At 45.6% G+C, this 25,485-nt stretch overlaps 1 protein-coding gene across 5 annotated transcripts in view; it reads right to left on the bottom strand.

Moving 5' to 3' along the window:
• The window catches only part of RAD54L2 (RAD54 like 2), a 71,256-nt gene that overhangs the window by 18,146 nt on the left and 27,625 nt on the right, over positions 1-25,485 (bottom strand). For 4 of the 5 annotated variants that reach the window (XM_071550610.1, XM_071550614.1, XM_071550612.1 and 1 more), the window contains exons 3-6: positions 4,215-4,413; positions 2,670-2,809; positions 1,014-1,145; positions 19-251 (exon numbers count right to left, since the gene is read on the bottom strand). In XM_071550610.1, the coding sequence (XP_071406711.1) occupies positions 19-251; positions 1,014-1,145; positions 2,670-2,809; positions 4,215-4,413 (704 nt within the window). Of the gene's footprint in view, positions 1-18; positions 252-1,013; positions 1,146-2,669; positions 2,810-4,214; positions 4,414-15,223; positions 15,935-25,485 lie in introns of those variants that run through there. The other variant, XM_071550613.1, reaches the window with a different exon arrangement.

Below are 25,485 nucleotides of genomic sequence, written 5' to 3'. Positions count from 1 at the left end.
AAGGCTAACAAAGCCTACCTGATGAGGTTTAACTGCATGTGCAAGCTGGGGAGCCAGAAAAATGTCCTCTTCATTTGGTGGATGATTGATGTTGACAATTACTTGCCCCAGAGCATCTGACTGATTTAAGGCATCATTCACATGAGAGCCACTGCTCTCTTCACTGCCATCCTCCTCCCCTTCATTGCCAGAGTCACTGCTGTCCACAATTTGGAGGGCATCATCCTCTCCTGAGCTCAGCTCAATCACTTCTGTGAAGTAACCAAAGCAGCAGAGGATAAGGGCAAAGGTGAACTTGACATCAGGGTTAATAACGGAAATCAGGAAATAAGGCTATCACCACCTTTTGCAACTCCACACTGGCCTAATGACCTCTTCTGAACAAGCAGGCACGATACAGACACACATCAGGCCTCTCAAACCAGCACATGAAAGCATGAGTTTCCCTGAGCTTTCCTGTGTTTCAGAGAACATTAATTTGGGCTGATCCAAACATAACATGAGAGTTTCTATGAGTATTTTCCATTCCCCTACATATGTCCGCTTAAATCTCAAACACAGACATGCATTTTACCTACTGATGCAATGTCTAAGGACCATCAAGGAAATGGGGCAGAAGTGCTGCACCAGAGTGGCATAAAGCAGTCAGGTTAGGTCCATCTGGGGACACAAAACTCACTTTCAGCTGCAGATCTGAACACTTAGATGCTCCTGTTACACACAGCAGATGATGCCACATCTCATGTAAGCATTTTTCAGTAGAGCACTGAGCAAAGTTAAGTGCATTTACAAAGCACAAATAAACACCAGCTCACAAGAAGGCCTGACAGGCTCCTTTTATAAATGTCACTTTAGGACTTCTAGACCAGAACTGCCCATATAATTGGAAGCTAATAAGCCTACAAAAATCTGAAGTGATTCACCACTGGGGCATCTGACTAGATGAAAACAGACTTGTGGCTGAATAAACAGCATATTGTGAGAAGACGAGGCTGAGGCAATTGGTCACTTACCATCTTTAATGCTATTTTTTCCTTTAGCATCATCTTCACTGCCACTGCTGGTACTGTCGAGGCAGATCACTTCCTCAGCCAGGACCTGAGGGGGGAGCTGGGTTGCCTCTGCTGTTCTGAAAACGATGTCCTCTACAAACATAAATTACAAACAATAAGTAATTCATAATAATGGGGAAGGAGACAAAACTGTTCAGAAACCAGACAGTATTTCCTTCCACTTTTGGTCCAATAACCTAGTCCTGGAATTTTCCACAACAGACTCTCACTGTCTACAATACTGCTATGACTCAGCTTCCTGGGTCACACTCTCCTCCTTTCTCAATATGCTGAAACAATAGCCCATTGCTGATGGCACCCTCTGTTTCATGCCCTGACTGGGACACACTGACCATGCAACATGCCTTTTGTTTCTCTTTTTTTTTGGTCTCAGAAGTAAAAACTGTTTCACCCAGCAAAGAACTGAAGGGATGATAACTGCCCTCTGTTAGTAGGGACACTGTCATAATTACATCCACATATCATAAACAACTTTTGCTGATCGAGAGCATTTGTTTGTATGTGTTAGTGCTGCCATGTGGGGGGAGAGGCTAATGGGGACAAAACAGCACCATTGCAGTGACTCAGCAACAACATTCTTCTGGGGTTGCAGCCCACTCTGAAAGGGTTGAAGTGTTTTAAACAACCCTTTTTCCTTCTCTTCAATGTAAAAAAGTTTTGAACACTTGCATGTAAAGCAGAATTTGTATTTTCTCAAGAGGCAAAGCCAGCTCAAGAACTCCTTACCCTGACAACATCCAGCTACACTTCTCTGCCCTTTACACCAGACAGAGGTGGTGCTATAAACAAGATCACCCAAATGATACAGATTAGGAAACAATGCAAGATGACATATCCACCAGAAGACAAGAGTGATGCTTAACCATTATACTGCCTGCTGCTCACTGCTTGCTGAAACATGCCAGGACAAGGTTACATCATGAACATATGTGCACCCAGTCTATTGCTCCACTATCCCCAGTACCAGATTCATGTGTTACCAGACCATTCCTAGTACAAACTGGGTCTGGACCATGGACATGGCATTTCTGTCAAGCCTGTTGGTTTAAGCTCCCACACCAGTTGGAAAGACAACAGAGCTCTGTTCCAGAATCCCCCTACACACAATTAATATGTCAAAATATATTCAACAGACATTTCCTGGCACCTTTCGCCATGCAGCCACAGCATCTTGATTCCACTAGCTCGTAAGTGGAACTGCCTACACTGAACCAACAAGTAGTTTGGAGCTGCTCTTTCACGACTTTAGACTTCAAAGTCCAAGTGCAGCACAGAAACACAGAATGGTTTGGGTTGGAAGGGCCCTTCAAAGGCCATTTAGTCCAACATTCCTGCCATGGGCAAGGACCTTCATCCTGACCTTGAATGTTTTCAGGGATGGGGCATTTACCACTCCTCTGGACAACCTGTGCTAGTGTTTCAGCACTCTCATTATGAAACATATATTTTCACAGAATATCTTCCTACCTAAATCTATCTTCTTCCAGTTTAAAATCACTATCTCCTTGTCCTATCATGGACAAGCATGGCATTACCTTCTTCATTCAGCTTCTATCCTTAAAACTCTTGCTTTGGTTGGCATCTCCCACTGCTTACCAGGAAGAAACTCAAGGGGTACAGTTGGAATAGTGGCTGGATAATCCTTCCGCTGCTGCTCCAGCCGCTTCCTCCTCTCCAACTCTTCCTGCTGGGCTGCCTTTGTCACAGCTTCCAGTTGGTCCTCACGCAACAGCTTTCTGCACATGGGAGCATATGTGATTTGGTTACACTCAAGCAATTTCTTCCAGAAACGTGAATGGCTGCACGGCTGGCTCAGAAGGTGACTGACAAGCTCCAGGAGTCTGTCAGCTACACAGACCAGGAACATCATCATCAAAAGATACAGGCAAATACAGCTATTTCAAGACTGTGTTTCCCAACTACAGGTAACACTATTAGTCAAGGAAAAAATAAAATTTTGACAGAAGCAAAGTAGTGAAAGGAAGAAACCTGAGTGAGTAAGCACATACTTAAAAACTACATTACCAAAGACCAGTTCTTCTGCCTGAAAAGGTGTTTTTAATTTATATGCAGTTTGTAAATACAAAATGCATAAAGTTATGCAAAGAAGATATATGGGAAGAAAAGGCAGCAGTTCTGCCACAGAAAGTCATCACTCTGGTTCTCTTCTGACATAGCATTTTCAGCAACTAGGACCTCTAATGGCTTTAACAACTATTTCAAGGGATGCTCTCAAAGCACCTTCCTTTTACAGGCAATTATTTTTACTTCCAAAGTTGCTCTTTTACCCATCTTGAGTGTCACATTGCAGTCCTGGAAATGAAGGTGCTTTTGCCAGAGGAGAAATTCTGCCCAATCAGTGGTAAAATCCAGCTCCCTCAAACCAGCCTTTAGAACCACCCAACTGCACATTTCAGGAACATCCTAATGAAGCCTCAGTTTCCAAGGCCTGCTCAATGTTTATTTCTTTGGCTTTAAGAAAATCAATCTGCACAATGAATGAACCAGAAACCAGCAGCATATCACACATAGGGCAAGAGAAGCCACTTGCTGCCACAGCAGTTTCTGCTCCATTTGGACTCTTCTGAGCATTTAAGGCTCCCCTTGAGCAAAATTTCATAGTGATTTACCACCTGACAACCTGTCCCAGAATATGGGGTGACTTACACAATCAAACAATTACTGCTTTATATAATCCAGATTAAACTGATTTCCAACATTTCAGTCATCAGTTGTAGCATCAGCATTCCTACCAACAAGTATGCAGGATAGTACAAGAAATGACTATTTCAGGCTGTTTGCAATAGGATTCACCTCAGCAAATATCTGAAACTGGTATTAACTTAACGATGGTACTGTTTTTCAATTACATCTCTTAAAAGCCAGCAGCAATTACACAACTTTTGCAATATATTCCATAACCAAATATTCCCTCTTCTGAAATACCAAACAAGTCTGCACCCACATGCAGCACTCCAGTCTGAGATCATACTACTCCCACTGGTGAAATCCTAAGGTTTTGGAAAAGAAAAACCATCTGGTTTGCCAGCAGTGGCAAAACATAACTTAGAAGCAAAGTGCAGAGATTCTGTTCTCACCCAAAGGGCTCTGTGTGGCCCCAGCTCTTTCTGTCCTCCTTACCGTATGTTCCTCCGCATGTGAGACGGTTTCTGAGCTCTCTTCTTTTTGGTGTCCTCAGAGGCCAGGCTCTTGTGCTGGTTCTGCAAGAGTTGCTCTGCCCGCTCACTCGGAGATGAGGTAGTTGAAGTCGAGCGCTGCCATTCTCCATCCTCGGCGTGCTCAGCATGGTCACCGCTGAACACGCCCTCCTGGGGTTGGTCTGCAAAGGGGAGAGGGACATGCCATGAGAACAGCTGTGCCAGCCTGGCTTGTACATGAGCATTCCCCAGGACCTGAGCTGAGTGGGAACTGACAGTCCCTATTCTCTCTCATTTTGGAAGCATGTTTCTCTGAGGGTCAAAACGGGGGGCCTTTGTGACAGCCAAAAAGTGTTAAAAATTTTACAGTGAAGGGTCTGTTCTCAGTGAAAGCCAAGATTCACATCACTCAACACAGCCCAAAAGTGCCCTGACAGAAAAACAAGGCAAAATTATTTCAGTCCATGTGGGGCACTTGCTGTCCCAAGTGTCTGTTTTCCTATGGGCTCCCAATGAGCTCTGATTAAAACAAGGAACTTGTATCTCTTTTTCTTTGTTTCACATCACACAAGTAGGGCAGAAATTTCTGTTTATATGACACCTCTGTAATCATCTCCCAGGCTAACAGAACACAGCATGCAAAAGGTTATCTGGTTCAAACACTGGGCAGCTCAGTTTTTCTAGCACCAGGCTCCACTCACATGATTTAAATGATAACTTCCAACAAACTTTTTTAAAAATAAAAAGTGGCAATACTCTTTCTACATTATAAATCACATGCATTCCTTTTTCTCCTCATTCTGCCATTTTCAGACTTCCATTAATGCCTGATTTCACTCTTAAAGCACTATGTGAAATGACACCTTGTTCTGTGTGACACTTGGCTCTTCAACAGGCTGCCAGTGACCAAGCTAATGTTTCCAGAGCACAGAAAGGAAATGTTTCTGTTCAAAAGCTTCCCTTGAAGCAAACTGTTTCTGACAAGCATTGTAATCACTTCTTTGAAGCATCTTGTCCCCTTGTGTCAGGCAAAGAGATACCCGGAAACTCATCTCATAATCAGCTTTCTTGCTTACACTGTGTATCTGAGTTAATGACTGAACTGAAATGACACAGACAGAACTTTGAAGGAAAGAAGACATCAGTGCAGAAGAATCTGGCAGATGAAGTAATGCAGAACCCACAAGCATCTCATTGTGACTCTGTGGGATCTGGAGACAAAGAGCAACCCTTCTCAAAAAGCTGGGAGCTTAAATGAAGGCTGTTTCAGAACAGCACATTGCACCTACAGCTGTCACATTAATATGCCTGATACCACCAGTATCACCTCTTAAAGCTGAGATGACAAGAGTAGATTCACACCTTGGGCAAAAGCACCAGCTTTGCAAACTTCCTCTCCAGAACTCCCACCAGATCAGCCCCAGGATTTGCTCCATATCTATGTCAGTATCCATTTTGGACTTCAGGGCTCACCCCACTACAGACCAATAACAGCAGAGCAGCTCAAACATTTCTGTGAACATCAGTCTCTTCAAGTCCTACACACACTGGAAAAACAAGTATCCACAGCTTATGGGATGAAACAGATCTCATGATGAATGAAAGAAAAGTTACGTTGCATGTGAAGATAAAGGCAAAGGGGTTTGCAGCTACAAGCAGTTCTCCTACCACAGTCAAGGTCTTGCAGGCCTGTCCTCCCACCATGCCTCCTTAGACTCAAATATCACACTCACTGGCAGATGGAGAACTGTGCTGGGAATAAACCCAGTTTCCCAGGCTTCCCAGACAACAGCTTTGCTATTTGAGCCACCGACACATTTTAGTCACATTACCTGCAATTCTTCAGCAGTGCTTCCTTCCCCCCACCCCTGTCGACTCCTGGTTATATAACTAGATCAAAAGATTGGTTGAAATAGGGCAAAGTGAAGCAGGGAGGCTGCACACATGGTCACATGCTCCAGGATGAGTCATTAAACCGGAGACAAACACTGCCATGGTTACACTGCTGCCATCTCACCCCGGGCCCGCAGGACCTTGACAAGGCACCAGAGAGCACAAAGTCATGCTTGTTTGGAAGAGGAAGTGCATCCCTTCCCACACTCCAGCAATTACCCACATCACCTCCTCCTCCGGCAGCCACCCGCTCTGTGCCAGGAAAGGGTGTCTTCAGGACAAGGGTGACACTAACAAAATCCAAAGGCTCAGCAGCCCAAATTATTACATGTCTCCTCTATGTTTTCATATTTGTTGTGCAATCCCTATGTAGACTCATTCCCCTCTGCATTTTACCTTCTCTTCCCTCTTAATCATACAAAATCTTGTGAAACCTACACACAGCTGGATCAGCAGAGTTTTTTTAAAATATAATTCTCATCTCACCAGGAGTCTGAAGCACAAAATCTGATGATAAATTTGGTCTTGCACAGAGTGCAGGTCCTCATCCACCACAGCCATGTCTGCTCAGGCTGGTGTTTGTCCTGCCAATGCAAGTTCTGAGGTGAGGAACACAATCTGTGCCTCAGCCCACATTCCCAACACATACACCATCCAGACACTGAGAGCTCTGCCATGCTAGTGACAGCACCACACACAACACTGACTCAGCTCAGTGGGATTCAGGGGACAGCCGGATTCCCGAGACTGCTCCCACCCTTGCCACCAACATGAATCAAGTTGCCTTTCACAAAGTTCAACTAACACAAAATCACAAGTATCACCATGCAACGGCTCCCACCACACCTGTGGCATGAGCTGGCAGTTATGAGCAGGAATTGCTTTGTTGCTGCTTTGTGTTAAAATCCAGACTGTGTACACAGCCTAAATCTTGCTGTACAAGACAAGAGAGGCTCCAGCATGGTGAGCTCCAATCTGTGTAACTGGGACCCACGCTGGGACAGAAATGCTTTAAGAAACAGTACCTACACACAGAGAAACCTATTTTGTATAAGAACAGGCTAGATCTCTGGGTTGGAGGGAGTGTGGGAACAGCCTTGTCAAACAGGTCCCATCAGGTAATCAATGGAATAATACTGCCCCAATTTTGCAAAACCTACATCTACAACAGAAACGCAATTAAGGTTTTGTAACAGGAGCTCAACGTGCTCCTCTGACATGGTTATACAAGTAGCCTTTTACACAACACAAAAATTCATCAGCCACATTTGCATGCTGACAACTGCCTGATCATGCTGAAACTGTCAGTGCACTCTAGGAAGACCTGGGCAGTTACCCACACTGCCTTCAAGAGAAGAGCATTGGCACCAGCCTGTGGGTAACAGTCCAGCACAGCCCTGCAAGATCAGCCACATGTGCCCAAGTACAGCCAAGAGAAAAAGCAGGCCCGAGTCTTCTCAGCAGAAGGCAGCCACAGGTCAGGTGTGGTTGCCAGTGAGGATGTAAATCCATCCCGTGGTTACACACTGGGCACCAAGAATCAGCTGGAACATCAGCCACTGAGTTCACACCAGCTGTTCCATGTTTTGCACTGTCCTCACCAGATCTACAAAGAGGGTTTCCCAAGAGAAGTGGTGATGGCAGCTGTTCCTTCAGGCGGGTTACAGCTCTCCATCCGCAATCCCCAAGCAGTTCCCACAGGTCCTTGGTCATGGGCACCTGCACATACTCAGGCACTCTGCCCTGTGAGGTACCCTGACCACCAAGAGGGGTACAACTGTCCTTTCTCATGCACTTTAGAGGTTTGAAATGTGCCTGCCCTCTCAAAACCCAACAGCCCTGATCACAGCACTGGTTTGTGCTGCAGACCAGGGGTTGCCAATTTTCTCAGCTCAATAAGCAGAAGCAATCACCACCCCCAGCTGTACATGCAAGCAGGGGGAGGTGTTTGGTGTCTCGACCAACACTTGCACATCACAGAGTTACAGTTTAGAAGTCTCTATAAGAAAGGGAGTCGTTACTGCTCTGTGTAACTCTGCTTCAGATGCTCCCATACACTGTGACCGCCAGAGCTGCCCTTAAACACTGCACACAGGTGTGACTCATAATGTGTAACACAGCAAAAGATTTGTCCAACAGTTGGGCACAACCTATTGCACCCAAGCTTACAAAACTCACCTCATCATCTCCTTCTCAAACTTCCCTTAAAACAGCACAGGATTCAGCCTGGAGAATATTCTCCACCATTGACGCTTCAGCAGTGAATTGCTCCTGACAGTCTGCTCTGCAAAAAGGCTCAGATTGCTGTGAAGTGTCATGAAGCAGCAGGTACAGTGTTTTGAGGTGTGAGATTTGTGTAACTATCAGTCTTCTGACACCAAGGTGTGTGAGAAACAGTGTTATAGCTGCATCCAATCTCCATGCTCCAAGGCAGACCTAAGGAAGTCCAAGTGTCTGTGCATCCACAGCTCAGCTCTAGCAACAGTCTAACACTCCTATGAGTACAGAAATTCCCATTCAGAATAAGAGTTAGGGACCTCCTAACGGAGGTCACTGCACAAGGAGGTCTGAAAGACCCCTCTGTGGACAAAACACTAAGACGGTGACTTCCTTGCCTCCTCAGTTACTGGTCGACTAACAGGGCTAGCTAGAGGTACACCTTCCTCCTGGGAGATAGTTTCTCTGCCAGGGTAACTCCAGTGACACCAGGGAAGGCATAGCACTGAAAACCAGGCACTTGTTTTTTTCTAAAATCATTTCACTACAAAAACTCAGGATACTGAGTAGCACAATGTGGCTGAGTCTTTGGGCATTACCTCCTACCCTAAGGACAGGGATGTGCATGCATGGTGAGGAAGGCAGCTGCATGCAGAGCAGCAAGGAGTTAACTCTTACTTTGGGAGCTCTCTTTTGTCCTGCACAAAGAACAAAGAGCAGTTAAATACTTATTGCAGTGGTTTTGGGAACTTCCATGCAGTTTGTGGGCAAAAACTTGTCAGAGACTAGCTAGTACTAGCTAGTGCTACTACAGCCGGTACTGAGCTGTCAAAGCAGGAATGGGAGGAGCCCTGAGGGATGGCACAAGAAAGTCTAATTGCACAGCTCCAGCTGCAACACTCAGTCCCTGACACACTGAACTACAATTGTGGCAAAGGCTGGAGGAGCAACTCCGGAGAGCAAGCCCGACTGCCAAGGCTCTGACAGCCTGGAAGATGCTCTCTGGGGTTGTGAGATGCTTCCTCAGTGCACTGGAGTGGTATGTAGGTGATGCCAGAATGCAACTGTACCTGGAACCTGAAGAACAGCAGTTCTCTAACTGTGGCACAGCAAACATCTCAGAAGCTGGCAACAGCCAGAGGGCTCTGGCTTGTCCTGTACTCAGCTGTGGAACATAAATTAAACATTTTCAGAATATTCTTTCTCTGTATGCAACTGGTGCAGCTGTTGCATGGATGCCATGCAAGAAAGGAGAAGAGATGTCTGCACAGAGCACCCTCTCACAGAGGTGGTATCGTGTGAAAACACTTGAGCATCCCAAGGCTGGGCTGGGGGCAGGAAATTCCTTATGAAACTCCTCAAGAACAGTGTAGCCGAAACTGTGGGGGAAGCTCAGACTTCTTTCCTCCAGGCACTACCTGTTGCAACGCCCAGGAGAGACACAAAGTCCCCTCCCGAGGCTTGACACACATCAACACCTGGTTGCTCCCACTCGGAGCACCGGGAAACCGCTTTAGAGGGGGACGGAGCGGGACACAGCCCCTGCGGGGACTGGGGGCCAGGGCTCCCCACTGCAGCCGCCCTCAAAGCAGCTAATTAGCAACAAGACTTTGTTCTCTTCGGAAAATAATCAGGCTCAGTCTTCGACGGCAGGACGCCCCTCCCATCCACCAGTGCTTAACAAAGCCCTAATTATGTAAGTATTATATAAGCCGGCACACCTACCCCCCCGCGCCGGCCGCGCTCCCCCCGGCTCGCCGGACCCCGCGCCCCTCGGTGCTCTCCAGCCGCCAGCAGCTGCCACTCGCTGACAGCACCCACCCGGGACCTGCCTTTTGTCCACTTGTCCGCACAGGGCTACGGCCGTGGGCAGCTCCCAGGCCTGGCACTGTGCCCTGGACCAGCCGACAGCCGCGGCGTGAGCCTCGGGCAGCAGGACCTGCAGCCCCGCCGTGCCCGCCCGGCTCCAGCGACACGCAGCCCACTGACCGCAGCAGCCACCCACTTCCACCCACCACTGCCCCGGCCCCAGCTCTGCAGGTGCCCTGCTGAGTCACAGCCACGGTCCTGTCAGGCACAAAGGCATCTTTTGGGCTGAGCCTGCCCAGCCACAGAGCTTGTCGGCTCCCAGGAGAAGCTCCCCTCCCCTATCAAACAGCTCGTCTATCTTCATTCCCACTGTTATTTATCTCGGAGTTAACCAGCTCAGGTGTGCCATTCATATCTGTCACTGTAACCAGGCACAGAAACTGTCATGTTAGTGTAACAAATAGTGCTACTTGAAGTCTGAGCAACACATTTTTTCATTGCTCTAAGTATCTGTAAGGCAATCACTCGCAGTGGGTTCAAGACATTTACATGAAATCTGCAGATTGGTGGAGAGGAGGGATGCCAGGCTGCCTCCATCCCCAGCCCAGGACCAGAGGATGGAGGGCAGAGATGTGAAATGAGCTCTGAAGAAAATACCACCAGCACTGACTCTCTGGGCCAGAGAACGAGGAGGGAGCCAGACCAGGAGCATACAAAAGATAAACCCATCTCCAGACTCCTTGGGCAAGAAGTAAATCCAAAACAATGAAAAACTTTAAAAGATAAATTTTAAGGCAGGACTGCCCTGCTTTCTTCCTTCAGAGGTCTTTCAGCATATCAGTTACTGAAGAGGTTCTGTTGCAGAACAGAACTCCTTTCCTGGCCTGAAGGAATCCTTCAGAAACAAAAGACAGAACAGAGGGCAGGAGCAAGGAAGATACCACCCAAAAACCAAAGGGAAAGGAAGCAGCCATGAAGTGCCGAGAGGCAAACTGGAATATCAAACTGCCAACTTTGGTGAGAGACGATATATCTTCCAACCCTAGGATTATGCAAGCAGAACCAGGCCCCAAATACCCAAGAGATCTTGTTCTGGCTGGGCCTCAACGCTGGGGACGCTGAGACCCGGGTTACATAAACACCAAAGAGCACTTATATAACTGTTATATGGCACAGGCTCACAGCCACCGGCACCCCATTGCCACCAGAGTGTGGCAGGGAGCTGCTCCAGCAGCCAGCCCCTCCAGGACCTCCTCCCATCCCTGCACAAGCCCCTGAATGCAGCCCAGGTGAGGTGCCCGTGAGGTTGTCCTCCCTCTCACAGGTACCACAGAGGAAAGGTTGATGCTTTCCCTGGAGCACCGGGCAATCCTGTATCCATTGCCTCCTCTGATATTACCCAAAGAGGGTTGTGAAATTTCAAATCAAACATTTTCATCGTGCTTTGAGATGGTAAGAACTGGAGAAATGTAGAAGGCTGTCACCTGGCATCTCTCTTCTAGATATGTAATCAAAACTACTTTTCCCAGTAAAAGTCCTCAAACCTAGAATGTAAACTGTTTCCTCCTCATGTGTCCCCTCTCTTGTGCAGACACTGTGGCCCTTAGTGAAGACAGGGGAACAAAGCCAGGAAAGCCACCCATTAAGGTAGCAAGGGAAGCAGGGATGGGTCACATTTGTCCTTCAGCCCAGGGTGTGCGAGAGCAAGTTACATAAAACTCCTGCTCTGGAGTCGGGAAGTGTTTCAGGCTCAGTGCTGGGAAGTTTTCAACAAGCTGTGCGCAGGAGGGAGCTGAAACCTCCCCCTTCTGGTTATCCCAGTTAACTAGTAACCCAGAATAGAGTTTTGTCAACCAGATTACAAAAATTGCCACCGGGATCTAAACCACAAGTAACCGGATTTAACCATCAGACGTTACAGTCACAATACTCCGAAGCTTTTTAAAAAAGGGAAATCAGATCTATCCTATTGAGGTGGCTAAATATTGGTTTAGGTAACAAAGATAAGTTTCCCCTCTCAGCTTCAGAAAACAGATGCACACAGGAGCTTGATGTGTTCCCAGCACAGTGAATCCAGCTGGCTGCTACCATGACTTTTCTAGGGATAAATTTCAGGGACTAAGAAAAGAGGACGAGTAGGGGAGCAAGCATTCTGCATTATGCAATGATTACATAAGCATTAGTTTACACTAGGTAGCTGGGAGTTGTGGTATTAGCTTTATACCAGCATACCCCCAGAGCAATGAGAAATAATAAAGAAGGGATTATTGCTGCCACACACTTCCAAGGCCACCAAAATGGCAAACAAACAACGAGCACCAGCTGAACTTTAATCTTTGCCTCAAACCCTCACCATAACTTTGTTCTGGGCCTGTTACAGGGAGGGGGGAGAAAACAGGTGATACTCACTCCTAATTTAAAAGAGTAGCATGAGAAATAATCCCAGTTTAAGGCATCCATCTGAGTACTCCTTTGTTGTTGTTCACGATGGCAGTGGCATAAGAGAGGAGGGATTTCAAAATTGTAATACCTGGCATTTGTACTCTAGTCAGTGTCAAAGAGTTCACAAGCACAAGCTCCTCAGAGTGACCTGTGAAACACCCTCCTGTCCCATCTTGCAGAGGAAGAAACTAAGGCAAAGAAGTCAGGTAGGCATCAGTGCTGAGGAACTCCCAAGTTGTTGGCTCCCTGTCCTATGTTCTCTTTCCTTTTCTTAAATATAATTTCCTACTTGAAAAAGACAAAACACAGTTGTGGATTTTTTTTTTTTAGAACTGTAACAAAACACAGAACTTCAGCTGCATTCCCTTTTTCTGCTTCACTCTCTGAAGTAATTTCAGAAGAATTTTTAAGGACTTTGTTTAATGAGGGAGTCATCACTTGGGAGAAAAATTCAAATTGTTGAGTTTGAGCCTGTGTGCCACCACATTCCACTGGCACTTCTCCCATCAGCTGCAGCCAGAAAAGTGACCGAGAGCACTGGAGAAAGCTAATAAGACCAGGATGAAACACCATTGCTGAAAGAACAATCTGTTTCTAGTTTTCTTTTTCAAAAACTTGGTGCTGCTTTGGGTGCTGCTAAAGGAGCTTGACAAAGGGCTGCAAAGTTGTTTGTGGCAATCAGACTCATACAAATTGAAGCCACAATGTCGTAAGGACACCCTCATCCAAACTACACAACACTCCAAAAGCTAAGCCTGGAAAAGAAACAGGCACCAGTTCCTTCATAAGGTAGCCAAAATTAAAATTACCTCTACAGTCAAAAAAAGAAGTATATATGTGTGTAAGGGGATCTTTAAATGAGAGATATTTTTCTTGCAGGGCAACAGGGGGATAGGTATTGCACTGCAACAAAACATGACTTACTAGCTGTTGGGTGCTACCATAAAAATAATTTTAAAATCCTCTCTAACTTTACAGAAACATTTATAAAATAACAAAAAGGCAGAACAGCACGCACATACAGGTGCTTGCTACTCTGAAGACCTCAAAAAAGTGTTCAAGTTGAAGCACAAAATCAGGGAAGAACATGATGTGTCAGTTCTGTCCCAGACTCACTCAGTGACCCTGTGCAGTTTTATCATCTCTGGGGACAACAAGACTCTGGAAAAGTGTGATGAAAACTCTCCTGGATCCACCAGGCCGAATACAATCTCACTAGATCAGTTACAAAAGTTTCCTCAAACAGAGGGAAGTTTCTACTGGTAGAGTAGACTATGATAAATCTTGTCCCAGAGTTTACAAACTGAGAAACAATGCTGTACAAAGAGAGTTAATTTGTACTCTTGCTCTCTTACTTTTCTATAAATGACCTCAAAATACCTTTTCACCCCAAATTTTTGGAAGGCCTCTAACCTTGTGCTCCCCCTCCATCTATGACCTACAGTGTCATTTCCAAAAGCATCTTCCCCTCCCCATCTTCTCTTTTTATATCTATTATCTAGACTAAGTTACATAAGCCACTTGTATCATCACCCAGATTCCTCATTTATCCAAACTCATTTTCTATTGTAATTCCTTTCTTTTCTCAGTTCACACTCTACCAGAATTAGCTTCTTCATCTTGCTACCACAACCAGAGAAATAAAATGGATTTTTTTTCCTAGAACCCACCTCTCTCACTAATGGATAATAAACACTGCATGACTTCATGACTTATTTCTATAAAAACTTCTCATGATGACCACACTGCACTGTAATAAACCAGAAATCCAGAGCTGGAACTCCTGAGGACCATTCTTGACCAGCCTGTTAAGTTCATAGCATGACTTCGGAGGTATTTTCCAGGCTGAAGAAGCCTGGAATCCCCAGGTAACTGACCACAAAGTAACAAGTGAAATGACAAATTTAAAAAGTTCTTCAAGTCTGAACAAAGTTTTTTCTCCAACACGTAACATTCTCCCACCACCAAGCAAACTAACTGGCAGCCATCCCCAAACTGTAAACTCATGGTAGGGCTTCACCAGCATCTTCCATTTGATAGGGGCAGAAAAAGGGCCAAGTAGCTCTTAGTCTCTTAGGCACTAATTAGGGAATCTGGAGCAAGCACCAATAGCTCTGCCTGCCCAGATTGCTGCCCGGTCAGCAAGTCACCAAGTATTTCACTGACAAAAGAAGCTCTCAAAACTCTTATCAAGTAGGATGTTGAAGGGAAAGTATTCACAAAAAGTTGAAGGGGGTAAGGGAGAGGATACTGGATATAAAATAACACTGATATCAACAACTGCTTCCTCTATTCCTAACAATTACATTTGCAGTGTTAAAACAGCAGCAGAACCAGTAACAACCAGACGCAGAATGTCACATCAACTTCAGAATTAAAACACAAAGAAAGAGCTTTCTTCTCATATCTCCTCCATCAGGCCAACAGACACTGCAAGGCTGAAAACTCAACCACTTCCATCCCTGCCTGGCTGAGCCCCACAGAAGTGTCTCAGTTCCTGATGAACTTTGCTGGCCACTGAGTGGGGTGAGAAAAAGAATGGCCTGTAACAGGAAAGCAAGAGGGAAAAGAAAACAAGAGAGGGGAAAAAAAGGAAAAATCAACCCACAAAACCCCCAACCTGTGTCCTACCTGGAAACTGCTGAGACTCATCCAAGAGTAACATGTTGCTCAGTGCACCAGGGCAAGCCCTCTGCCCGCACACTTGTTCACTGTGGCCGCACACGCTCAGCCCTTCTGCTATTCTTGTCTCAGGGTCTTCAGGACAAAAGTTTCCAGCACTCCCAACAACTCCTTATCTCTGCCCACAGCCCGGTGAGCACTAAATCCACTCTCACTGGCTGCTCAGTTCGGAGGCGGGAAATGCCTCGTGATAAAACAGTCCAGGGTACAGGCAGGGAAACCTGCACTTAGGGTTTCTGAAAATAACTTTGGTAAATAGCTCCCAGTGCTTGAATCCACCCAGCCGGTGTGACGGGAATCAGTACGCACATATCCTCCCTGCACCCAGCCGAGACGGACCGGGGTCACTGTTACATAACTAGTTAAATATGCCTCGTGTTCAGCCTAAATAAAAATTGTCACTATCTCCTCCCCTGCTCGTAGAGTCAGACAGCACAGCCCTGCCCGAGGTGGCTGCCGCTCCACTGGGGCGATGCCTGGAGCTGGGCTGCGGGACGGTCTGGCTTCGGTACTGCCCCCGATCAGCGGGAGCGACCGCAGCTGTGCCTGGGAAAAGAGTTTGGGAAGAGGAGCAGGGCGGCTGAGTGGGTGTGTACGGGGGAGGTCTCTCTCCTCGGAGCTGCACACCGTACAGATCAGATCCCATTCACTCAGCCTGTGATCCAGTTCAACTAGTGGCAGAGACCAAGACTGAGAATAAAATAAAAATCCTTACATAACCATTCAGGCTCCGCTGGGGCCCCGCACAAGGGGAATCCCAACAGACAACAGGAGCTCGGAGCAGGGGACACGCGGGACCGGAACCCTGCTCCCAAGTTTCAGGGCACAAAAGGGAAAGAGGCGGGAATGAGATGCAAAAAGAAGTGCAGCCTCTCTGGCTTTGAAAGCAGTCACAAGTCTATGAACTACTTGCATGACGCCTGCTAATTTCCAAGAAGCCTGGGCAACTGAGACTGAAACCTGAGCAGTTCGGTGGAGCTGGTAACCTGTTTGTACAGTAACAGGTGAAAGAACCTCCTGTTCACTTCACTGAATCAGCAGCTCGTACGGTACTGTGAGTTTGCTGAAGGCTCTCGCTGTAGCAAATGGAGTACAAATGAGATTTCCCTGTTTTTAGGAAACAACCTGCCAGAATTTGTGAAGTGTGAGCATATTCTAAGTGAGCCTTGGTTCCCATCATCCATCTGCACCAAGACAGGCACAGGAGAGAGTAAAAGCAAGAGAAAACAAATCCTTTAAGCTGTGGTTGGACCCCTAAAGGCTAACCATCCTTCCTCAGTGTTACTGAGACTTTTTCCCTTCACAGGCACATCCTATGCCAGTAACAAACAGCAAACCTGGGCTGACAGACATGTAATGAAATTAGCTCCCTGCTAATGACCATTTGTCCATGTAATGAAGTCACCTCTTTATTGAAGCAACTGGTGAGTGAGTGTTGGGAAAACCAGGATGGGCACAAGAAACCTGAAGCAGGCTGTGTCCAAACTCCAGGACAATGAGCTCATAACAGCAAAGGCTGATCTAAAGGTCTGCAAGCACAGCCAGGGCATAGCCCAGCTACCCTCTGTGTGACTCCAGCCATTTCTATTGGACTTTTCATTTCAGAGGCTGGCAGGGCACAGTGAATGTTTGCCACCATCAAAATACCCTCAGTGCTCCAGGGTGCATCACAGTTTTGAAACAAACCCAGGGTGCTTTTTCATAATTAGAGCTATATAAATTTTGCCAAAGAAAAGATGAACTGTATTATGATTAAGGGGCTCAGTGACAGGACAGCCTTTCACCTATGCCACAGATTGAAACAGCCTGGCTGGTGCACAAGAACATACAGTGTTTATAAAGGGGAAAACAAGAACAAATATATTAAGAAGTACATAGCCAAGGATCTTGTAACAGGCCTTATAAGGGTTTTGTAGGGTTGGAATAAATAAGCAAACATGACCTCAGCATCTGACCTAACAGACTTATGAAACTGTGAAGCAAGATTTAAAGACAAGTATTTGTATAAATATAACTGGGTGCTTTGCTAGGCATGCTGTGCTGGTTTTAGCTGGAGAGAGTTAATTTTCTTCACAAAAGCAGCAGCTAGTGAGGGCTGTGTTTTGGATTTGTGCTGGAAAAAGTGTTGACTATACAGAGAAGTTTTTGTTATTGGTAAGCAAGACTTGAGTCAAGGCCTTTTCTGTCTCTCACCCCACCCAACCAGGGAGCAAAAGGAGTTAGGAGGGGACAGAGCTGGGACAGAGGACCCCAACTGGCCCAGGGGATATCGCAGACCATATGGTGTCATGCTCAACATATAGAGCTGGAGACATAAGGAGAAGGAGAGGGGGATGTCCAGAGTGATGCCATTTGTCTTCCCAAGTCACTGTTACTGTGATGCAGTCCAGCTTTCCTGGGGAAAGCTTTCCCCCGTCCATGGGAAGTGGGGAATCAATCCCTCATTCTGCTTTGCTTGTTAAACTGTCTTTATCTCAACCCACTTGTCACTTTTACCCTTCCAATTCCTCCATCCCACTGGGAGAGAGTGAGTGAAAGGCTGTGTGGGGCTGAGTTGCCAGCTGGGGTTAAACCCCAATGCATGCTCATTGCAGCTGTCAAGCATGAGGAAAATACACTGGGGGAGATGGGAAACCTGTAACCTGTCCTTCTGCACACAGCAATAAAACGGGAATTTCCTTCTTCACCTTGGTGTGCAAAATAGAAAAGGATTTTTTCCTAGGTCTTCCACTCACAACAGCCCAGTGGTGAGGCCATCACTGGTAGGCAGGATAAACACATACTCATACAGCCAAGAATTAGATATGCCAGAAACAGTCAGTTTATAAAATGATCTCCTCATGGAAGGTAATCTTGTTACAGATAAGTCCATTTACTGAATAGCTTTTCTGTGAGGTCAGTCCTGCCAGTGAGGAAGAATGTTCTCCCTTCCCTACAGGGTCTGAAATCTCACCCAGCTGTCACACCTCACCTGCCTCATCTCAAACCACAAGCACTTTGCAATTGTACAACTATGCTATACATCACAAGAAGCTTCTCAAGAAATTGTTTTCACCTGAGAGGTTCCCTTGCAAACAACTTAGGAGACTCTCCCATTGAAAAAAATCACTGCAAAATTTGTATTTTCATAGAATGTCAAGATAAAGATCCTCCGGAACATGCTTTTCATTTGACTGGCAAATCTTTTCAGCAGCAAGGTCAGCAGCTTTGAACACTGCAAATTCACAAGGGTTAAAACTCACACCTAAACGTGCCTACATACACAAGAAGCTTGACCATAAAGCTTTCCAGGACACCAGTTCCTCTGTATAGCAGAGAACATCGGAGATGGGGGGGACTGTCAAACTGAACTCAGTTCAACCAAACAAGTTTCAACAAAACATCCTAAAACACATCACAGGTGATTCTCCTTCCACAGCTCTTCAAGCTGCAGTAGCTCCTTCCCCACCCCTGTGCCTGTTGTCCACCTTGGACCTGCTTCTCTCAACCCACTGCTCTCCTGCTGAGCTCCATGGCCGAGCAGCTCCAGAGGAGCCAAACTGATGCCATGAGAGACCCCAAAAAACAGACTCTGAGCCAAGTTAGTGTGGGATAAGATAAAAAGGTAGATTCTTTAATGTCTAGGCTTAGGGCTTTTAGGAATACATGATGACATGGCCCCCTTTTTGGTAGTACTTGTGGGACCTCTTGGTGGAATGGCCCATGCCACTGCCTTTTTCTGCCTGCCAGGCAAGCCACTGGTCCCTGGGATCTCTCCAACCCCCTTTTCCCTCCTGGCTAGTATTAGGCAATTGCCAAGCAGTAGGTTTGCCCGCAGCAAGCGGGAGAACCAGGGTAACTCTGTGCTGCGGAACTGTCTTGCTCTGTGGCTGGCTCCATCGGCTTTTCAGGCAAACCCTGCTGCCCCTGGCTCTCCTCTGCCGGCTTCAGCATTGCTCAGGACTGCTCAACACCGACCTGACTGCAGCCCACCAAGCGCAGTGCAAGTGAGAAGCACTGGATCTGTAATCACCCTGCTCTCAGTCCCTGCAGGCTGGGGTGGTCCCCTCCTCTCCTGTGTGCTCTGTGTGCTGTGCTGCTCACCCGCCCTGCTGCCCTGCAGAGCACGGACCTTTCTCTCCCATCCTCAGCTGCTCCAGGCTGGCTGTGCAGTCCCTTGCCCATCTCACAGCCATGCCCAACGTGCACCGGTTCCCTCTGCACAGCCTGCTGACCTCCAGTGAGTAGCCTACAAACCCAAATTGTTTCTAAGTCATTAGACACAAACTAGGCTTGACAGCCGCATTTCACTCTTGATTATCACCTGCCAATAGCACATACACCTATCCTTAAGGCCACTTTCCCTGTCCTATTTTCCATGTTGTTTTAGCAACAGGGAAAACACACAAGAGTATGAGGTTTGAGTTGGACATTATAAGGTGGCATTTATCCACCTAAAACAGTTCAGACAGAATAACACTTGAACTCCACAATGCTTTGTGTTGGCAACTGGGTATTGCTGGCTTTGAGAATCAGTTGCTTTTTAAACAAAGACTGTAAATAAAAATTCTTTTGATAAGATCTAAACCAACCATGGAAAATGAGAGATTTTTCCATTGACCTTAATGAGTTTTAGACTGAACCATAAGGCATAAAATTTGATAAATCTGTTTTTTCCTCATTTTACCTTTTTATTCATATAAATTTTGGTTTATTTTATTTCCCACACTCATCTAAATAATAAGTGGGGTGGGAAGTCTTACATAACATAACACAAAATTCATGTAAGTGACACAATTCAACATCTCCTGCAAATGCTTTTCGGACTCTCACTGAGGCAAAACACATCACTTGAGATTTCAGACCAAGGCTTTCAAAGATTGTTAAATGTACTGAAGAAAACAAGCTGTTATTGGACAAGATGTAATAATTTTAGGTTGAAGAATTTATACCATAGATGTGTATTATCATCTTAATTGAAGCTAAATTCATTAAGTTACAATCCCAGTTATATTCAAGAAACTGATTCCTCATCTCTTGGTGTATTTTGATATATTTTACTGCTGAAGACACAACGTATTTGTGCACCACAGAGAGTGATTTTGTACAACTTTAATTTCATTCCCTTCAGTTTCAGGTATGTGCAAATTTGACAAATCACAAGCTAAAGCGTACACAAAAGTGTGATTTTTAAACTGCTTCCAACAGTTCAAGTAGTTAAACACTTTACACAGATGAAGATTATCTGCAGATGTTTTAATTGCAAAATTTGTTTTGACAGAGATTTAAACCAGAAGTTTCTGTTCACATAACCCCAAAAGATTTTATCTTGTAGCTTTCTCCTGTCTTATTCCTATTTGCATATTTGCAAGTGAAAATAAAGTCTTCTGACTCCTACTTGGAATTTTTGAGACTGAGTCAGTGAACTGCATGTTGAAGAAAATGTGAACAAGACATTTTCAACATCTGTAGTACAAACTACTGTTAATAAAATAAACCCCACTTTGATCCAAATGATGAGCCAGACCTTTCTGAAAGTTCAGTGTTGCAGTTTCTATAAAGCCTAATCAAGAAATTGAAAAGATAAAGGAAATAACTGTATTGTGATAGTGTTTTAAAATCTGAAAAGTACTTCTAATTTCATTAAAACAGTTCCTTCCCTCCTTCCACACTTTCATTATTTAATATTACACTTCTGAAAAATATAGTTACATGTAGATTTTATTCAGTCATTAAAACCAGCACATAAATTAAGGGAAATGAAAATAAGGACCCCTTGCACAGTTTCAAACTGGAATGAAAATCAGCGAAGTGTTTCACCTCATAAATTTCAACACAGAAGGGGCGCTGCCTAAAACATAAACCAGAGGATTTTCTCTTTCGTTTCTTCACACTCATTGGGCGACCTTGGCAAAGTGACTTTGCCACTCCTTACCTGCTCAAGAGGGAAAACACCACATTCCTAATTTGCTAATTAGTTTCCGTGTGATTTCATCACAGTTTCAAGAAGCTGCAGTGAGGGAGTACAGTGTCTATCAGCAGGTGCACTGCAAAGCTGGCAGTGGAAACCACGGGGCAAAAGGTACCAAGCACAACAGAGGGGCAAGAGGGACTGTCCTTTGTTAGCAATTCTCTGGCTGTTTTATGAAAAGAAAAAAGCAAGGTGTTGGCCAATAAAGCACAGCCTCTATACTCTGCAAAGCTTATCAGAAAAGCAGGAAGAAGACTTGGAGCAAATTTTTTTTTTTCAGTTAACAACTGCTCACTCACGGCTCCAAGTGCCATGATGCCACTCTCACGTTTGTGGCAGCTTTAAGGGAATAGATAAAAAACAGGCTAAAATCATCTGAAAACCTCCTCGTACATATATATAGAAAATGCAGAGCCATGGACGTGGGCTGCTCTTGAACTGCATGGAAGGATTTCTATTTTGTATTCCATCACACGCAATAGATCAAAGGGAAGGAGGGAGAAAAAGAGGGGGGGAAAGCGTAGCTCGTTATAACACCACATCATTTCACGGGATCTGCCAGTCCCTGCGCCCAATCGGCGGCTCTGAAGGAAACAGAGCTCTGGCGTCATCACCTCCTTTTAAAGGAGTAAAGCGAGTCATTACTCCAGGTTATATAACACTTGGACTGTGCCAGACTTCGTGCCACCCTCTCAAAAAGGAAGGCGCTGTGAGCGAGCCTGGCAGGCGGGCAGGGGAGTCACACACGTTTTCGTTCAGAGCTTTCCCTGCTCGGGATAAGCTGAGGAGACTGGGAGGGAGTCTGAACTCTCGGACAGCGCAGGCAGACGGCGAAAGGCTCAGTGACCGAGCTGCGACACCGTCAGTCTGTAACCCCCTGCACAGGGGGCTGGGGGACAGCGCTCCTCGGGAGCTCATCCCTCTTCCCACAGCAGCCCTCAAGCCACACCTCATTCCTGCTGGGAATAACCCAGTTCACAGGGTTAGTTGAAAGGCTGGAATCAGTCAATAAGCCCCCACAAACCCCAGGCACTGCTCCTCCCACGCTCCTCCCTGTTCCTGTCACCTTTCCCTATTCCTCCCAGATCCACTGGCAAACAGCTCTGGGCAAGGGACCCCGATCATCCTCCCACAACCCAAACTGCCCCAACACAACAGATTGCCCAGCCAGGCGATCTGCAGCTCCCGAATCGGCAGAAGGGCTGCTAACAAAGAATGCAGCACTGGCTGTTCCCAGCAAAGCACCCAAGAGGGTTTAGCAGGGCCAGTGAACCCAGTTCAAGGCACTGTGCCTGCCCCAGGGGCTGTGTGGGCATGTGCAGCCCCCAGGGTGCAGACCTGGGTAGCCTAGCAGGTCCAAGCCCCTCAGCCTGCACAGAGAAACCCCATGTGTTCTGACAGACTGTGCTACCGGCAAACCGCCAAAATAAAAATAATCTTCAGCTTTCTGTAAGGAGGGAAAGTTCCCAGAGAAACCAATGAGGCTTTTTGCCTAAATGAGAGGCAAACCTACTTCTCTATGATTTCAATGTAACCTTTCTGTATTACTCAGCAAGCAGGATTGCTAAAATTGCCAGTGGTAGCACCCAGGCTCTTTTCACCTTTGATACTGCCTCTATCTTTGGAATGTTATTCAGCTGGATTGTGGAAACAGAAAACAGTCAGCTGTTAACTTTCTGGGTCTTGGGAAGCCAACAGAAGCCTCGAACTTAAGATTTGTGGCTGCAGAGAGCACATCCTTGACAGACACAAGGCTCTTACCACTTTCAGGGACTGAGAAAACAATAAAACCATCTCAACTTCTTAGTTATACCATGTCCCCTGCGAAATGCATCCCAAATCTGCAGTTAGATGCATATTTGCTGGCTGTCACACACAATCATCTGACTTGAGGCTGAGCCCCACAGTCTGCAAGTCTGTGATAAAGCACATTGAAACACTTTGATCCATCACATAATTTTCTAAAGTAATGCAGTTTCCTAAAACAATTTGGTAAAGTTTAAACACATGTCGATATGCAGGATATTAGTTCATAAGTAAAGTCTTTCACAGGTAGGGATTACTTTTGTACCCCACACAAACCATCCTCTTTGCAGGCAATTATTGGCTTGAAAAACAGCCTACAAAAAGTTACTACAAGCATTAATATCCACCTGGCTGTTTAAGAACAGCAAAGTGCACAGTGAAACATGGAAATTCAGTTTTGGCTTCCAAGGTTTACTAAGATCAGAGCCATTGCATAGGCAAAAAACTTAGACTTGAGAAGAGTTTTGCTTCTCCCCAGGTATGTCCTTCCAACCTCCCTGGAAATAGGCCTGGTGGGCTCTAGAGGGAGCTGCATCCAGTCACAAGCACTCAAAAGAATCTAGATAGGGAAGTACATCAAGAAGGAAAAAATGGGAAGATGTCAATCACCACTCTTCCCTTTTCCCCAAAAAATCCACCTTGCACTCTACAAAGATCGACTTGCAGATTAAATTATAGGATTATCACTTATGGGCACCCATCACTCTGTAATACACAGAGCACAGCAGAGCTCAAAATTAAAGCCACCCTCATGATCCACTTCAGTGCTCTTCTAGATTTAGGAAAGACCTGGCTTTTTTGTCTTTCCACACCTTTTCCTCCAACTCATCCACTTTTAACCAACAAAAAGAGCCTGCTTTCCACTCCAAGCTTACTCTGAGGGGCCTGTGCCTTCCCTTAGCCCCTGCCACCAGCTAAGCAAGGACAGGAGACCAAAGCACATGTCACCAGTCTGAGGCAGAAAGCAAGCAGCAACCAAGCCAAGTGTGCCCTGTACTGCAGCAGATGGAAGCAGCTCATTACATGGCTCCTCACTCCTGTCTGAGGCTGCCTCGACCTTGGGATGCCCATCTGCCCCTGATGCCACCCGGAGACACAGCTGGGAAAGGCTGCTTTCTAAAGGGAGCTGAGAGATTAGAGAAGTAAGGATGTATTTCTTCCTCCTCTTCTTAAGGAATATATTTCATTTTCCAGTAGATAGGGAGGACAATTTAAAATCAGCGGTTCCTAAGAGAAAATGGTGTGCAGTCTGGTCAAAAGGAGAAGGCAAAAAGATTTCAGATTGCTGGGACAAATCTCCATTTACCAACACAAGCAGGACCATCCAATTCAGTAAAAACTGCAGATAAATTACTTTCTAACAGCAGTTCCTTTTATCATCCTTTTTCCTCCACCATTATGGGCCTTTCTAAATCTGTATATCAATTACACAGAATAGGGTACCATTTAGTAGGGTATTGTTCAGGAGACTGTCTCCACACTCTCTCTGCCTGTTTCATACAGGTGAGTTTACCACGACCTAATTTTTAAGAATAACTTCAGTTGAAAAGCATAAACTGATGTATTTGAGCAGGAGGAGCCTGCAAAATGAACAGATTTATACCAAAGACTTTCCTCTCTTTCCCTGTAAGGACAGAAATTTGCTCTATTCCCAACCGCACACATCCAGCTGGGGACTCCCACACACCCCACAGTTTTGTTTTGTTCCAGCAATTTGCTGGGGAGAAGAAAAAATGGCATGATTTCGGGTGGGAAGCACATGAATAACACCATCTCCAAAATGAGTAGCAGATCTCTGTAGCTCAAGGATGCATTAATGTACCATTCAGAGAAATATTAACCCATACTTCCATGTGACCTTAAAAACAGATTTCCAAAATAATTTCAGTTTAATAACTCCAGGTTCTAATGAACTTTCTAGTAAGTAAGGTGTTAACCACTCATTTTCCCCATCAGGTTAGACAAGGAAATTACTCAGGCAGCTACAAATAAATTTCCCTTTCAATGTTAATTGCACCCCTTGCTGTATTCACCATGATGATGACCCACAAAGAGCCACAAAGGATCAACGCATTAAACAAAATCCATTCTTGCTATAATTTCATACCAACCTTTTTTTTCCAACCATCAAGTGAAAATTGTAGGCAAAGCTGATCTAGCAGGACCTCTTTAAATGAACAGGCCTTCCTCTAGCAGGGGCTCAAGAAAAGCAATGGGGCTTTTTAAACCTGGATCAGCAGTGGCTGCCACCTGAAGTGAAGAATTCCTGCCATGGTATCTCAGGAAACTCAAAACTGTGAGTACCAAGTGGCAGCTCAAACTCAAGCAAAAAGCAGCCACTGAAATACACTGTGGATCATCTCCAGAAAGGAAAGACACCTCTGAATCTGTCATGATATTATCAAATGTCATAAACAGGATGAGCACAGTTTTAGGAGGATGAGGAAAAAGGGTC

The sequence above is a fragment of the Pithys albifrons genome, chromosome 3 (genome assembly GCF_047495875.1).
Source record: "Pithys albifrons albifrons isolate INPA30051 chromosome 3, PitAlb_v1, whole genome shotgun sequence".
Taxonomy (NCBI): Eukaryota; Metazoa; Chordata; class Aves; order Passeriformes; family Thamnophilidae; genus Pithys; species Pithys albifrons.
The sequence above is the reverse complement of the archived record's forward strand: the minus strand, read 5'-3'. Positions and strand labels throughout refer to the sequence as shown.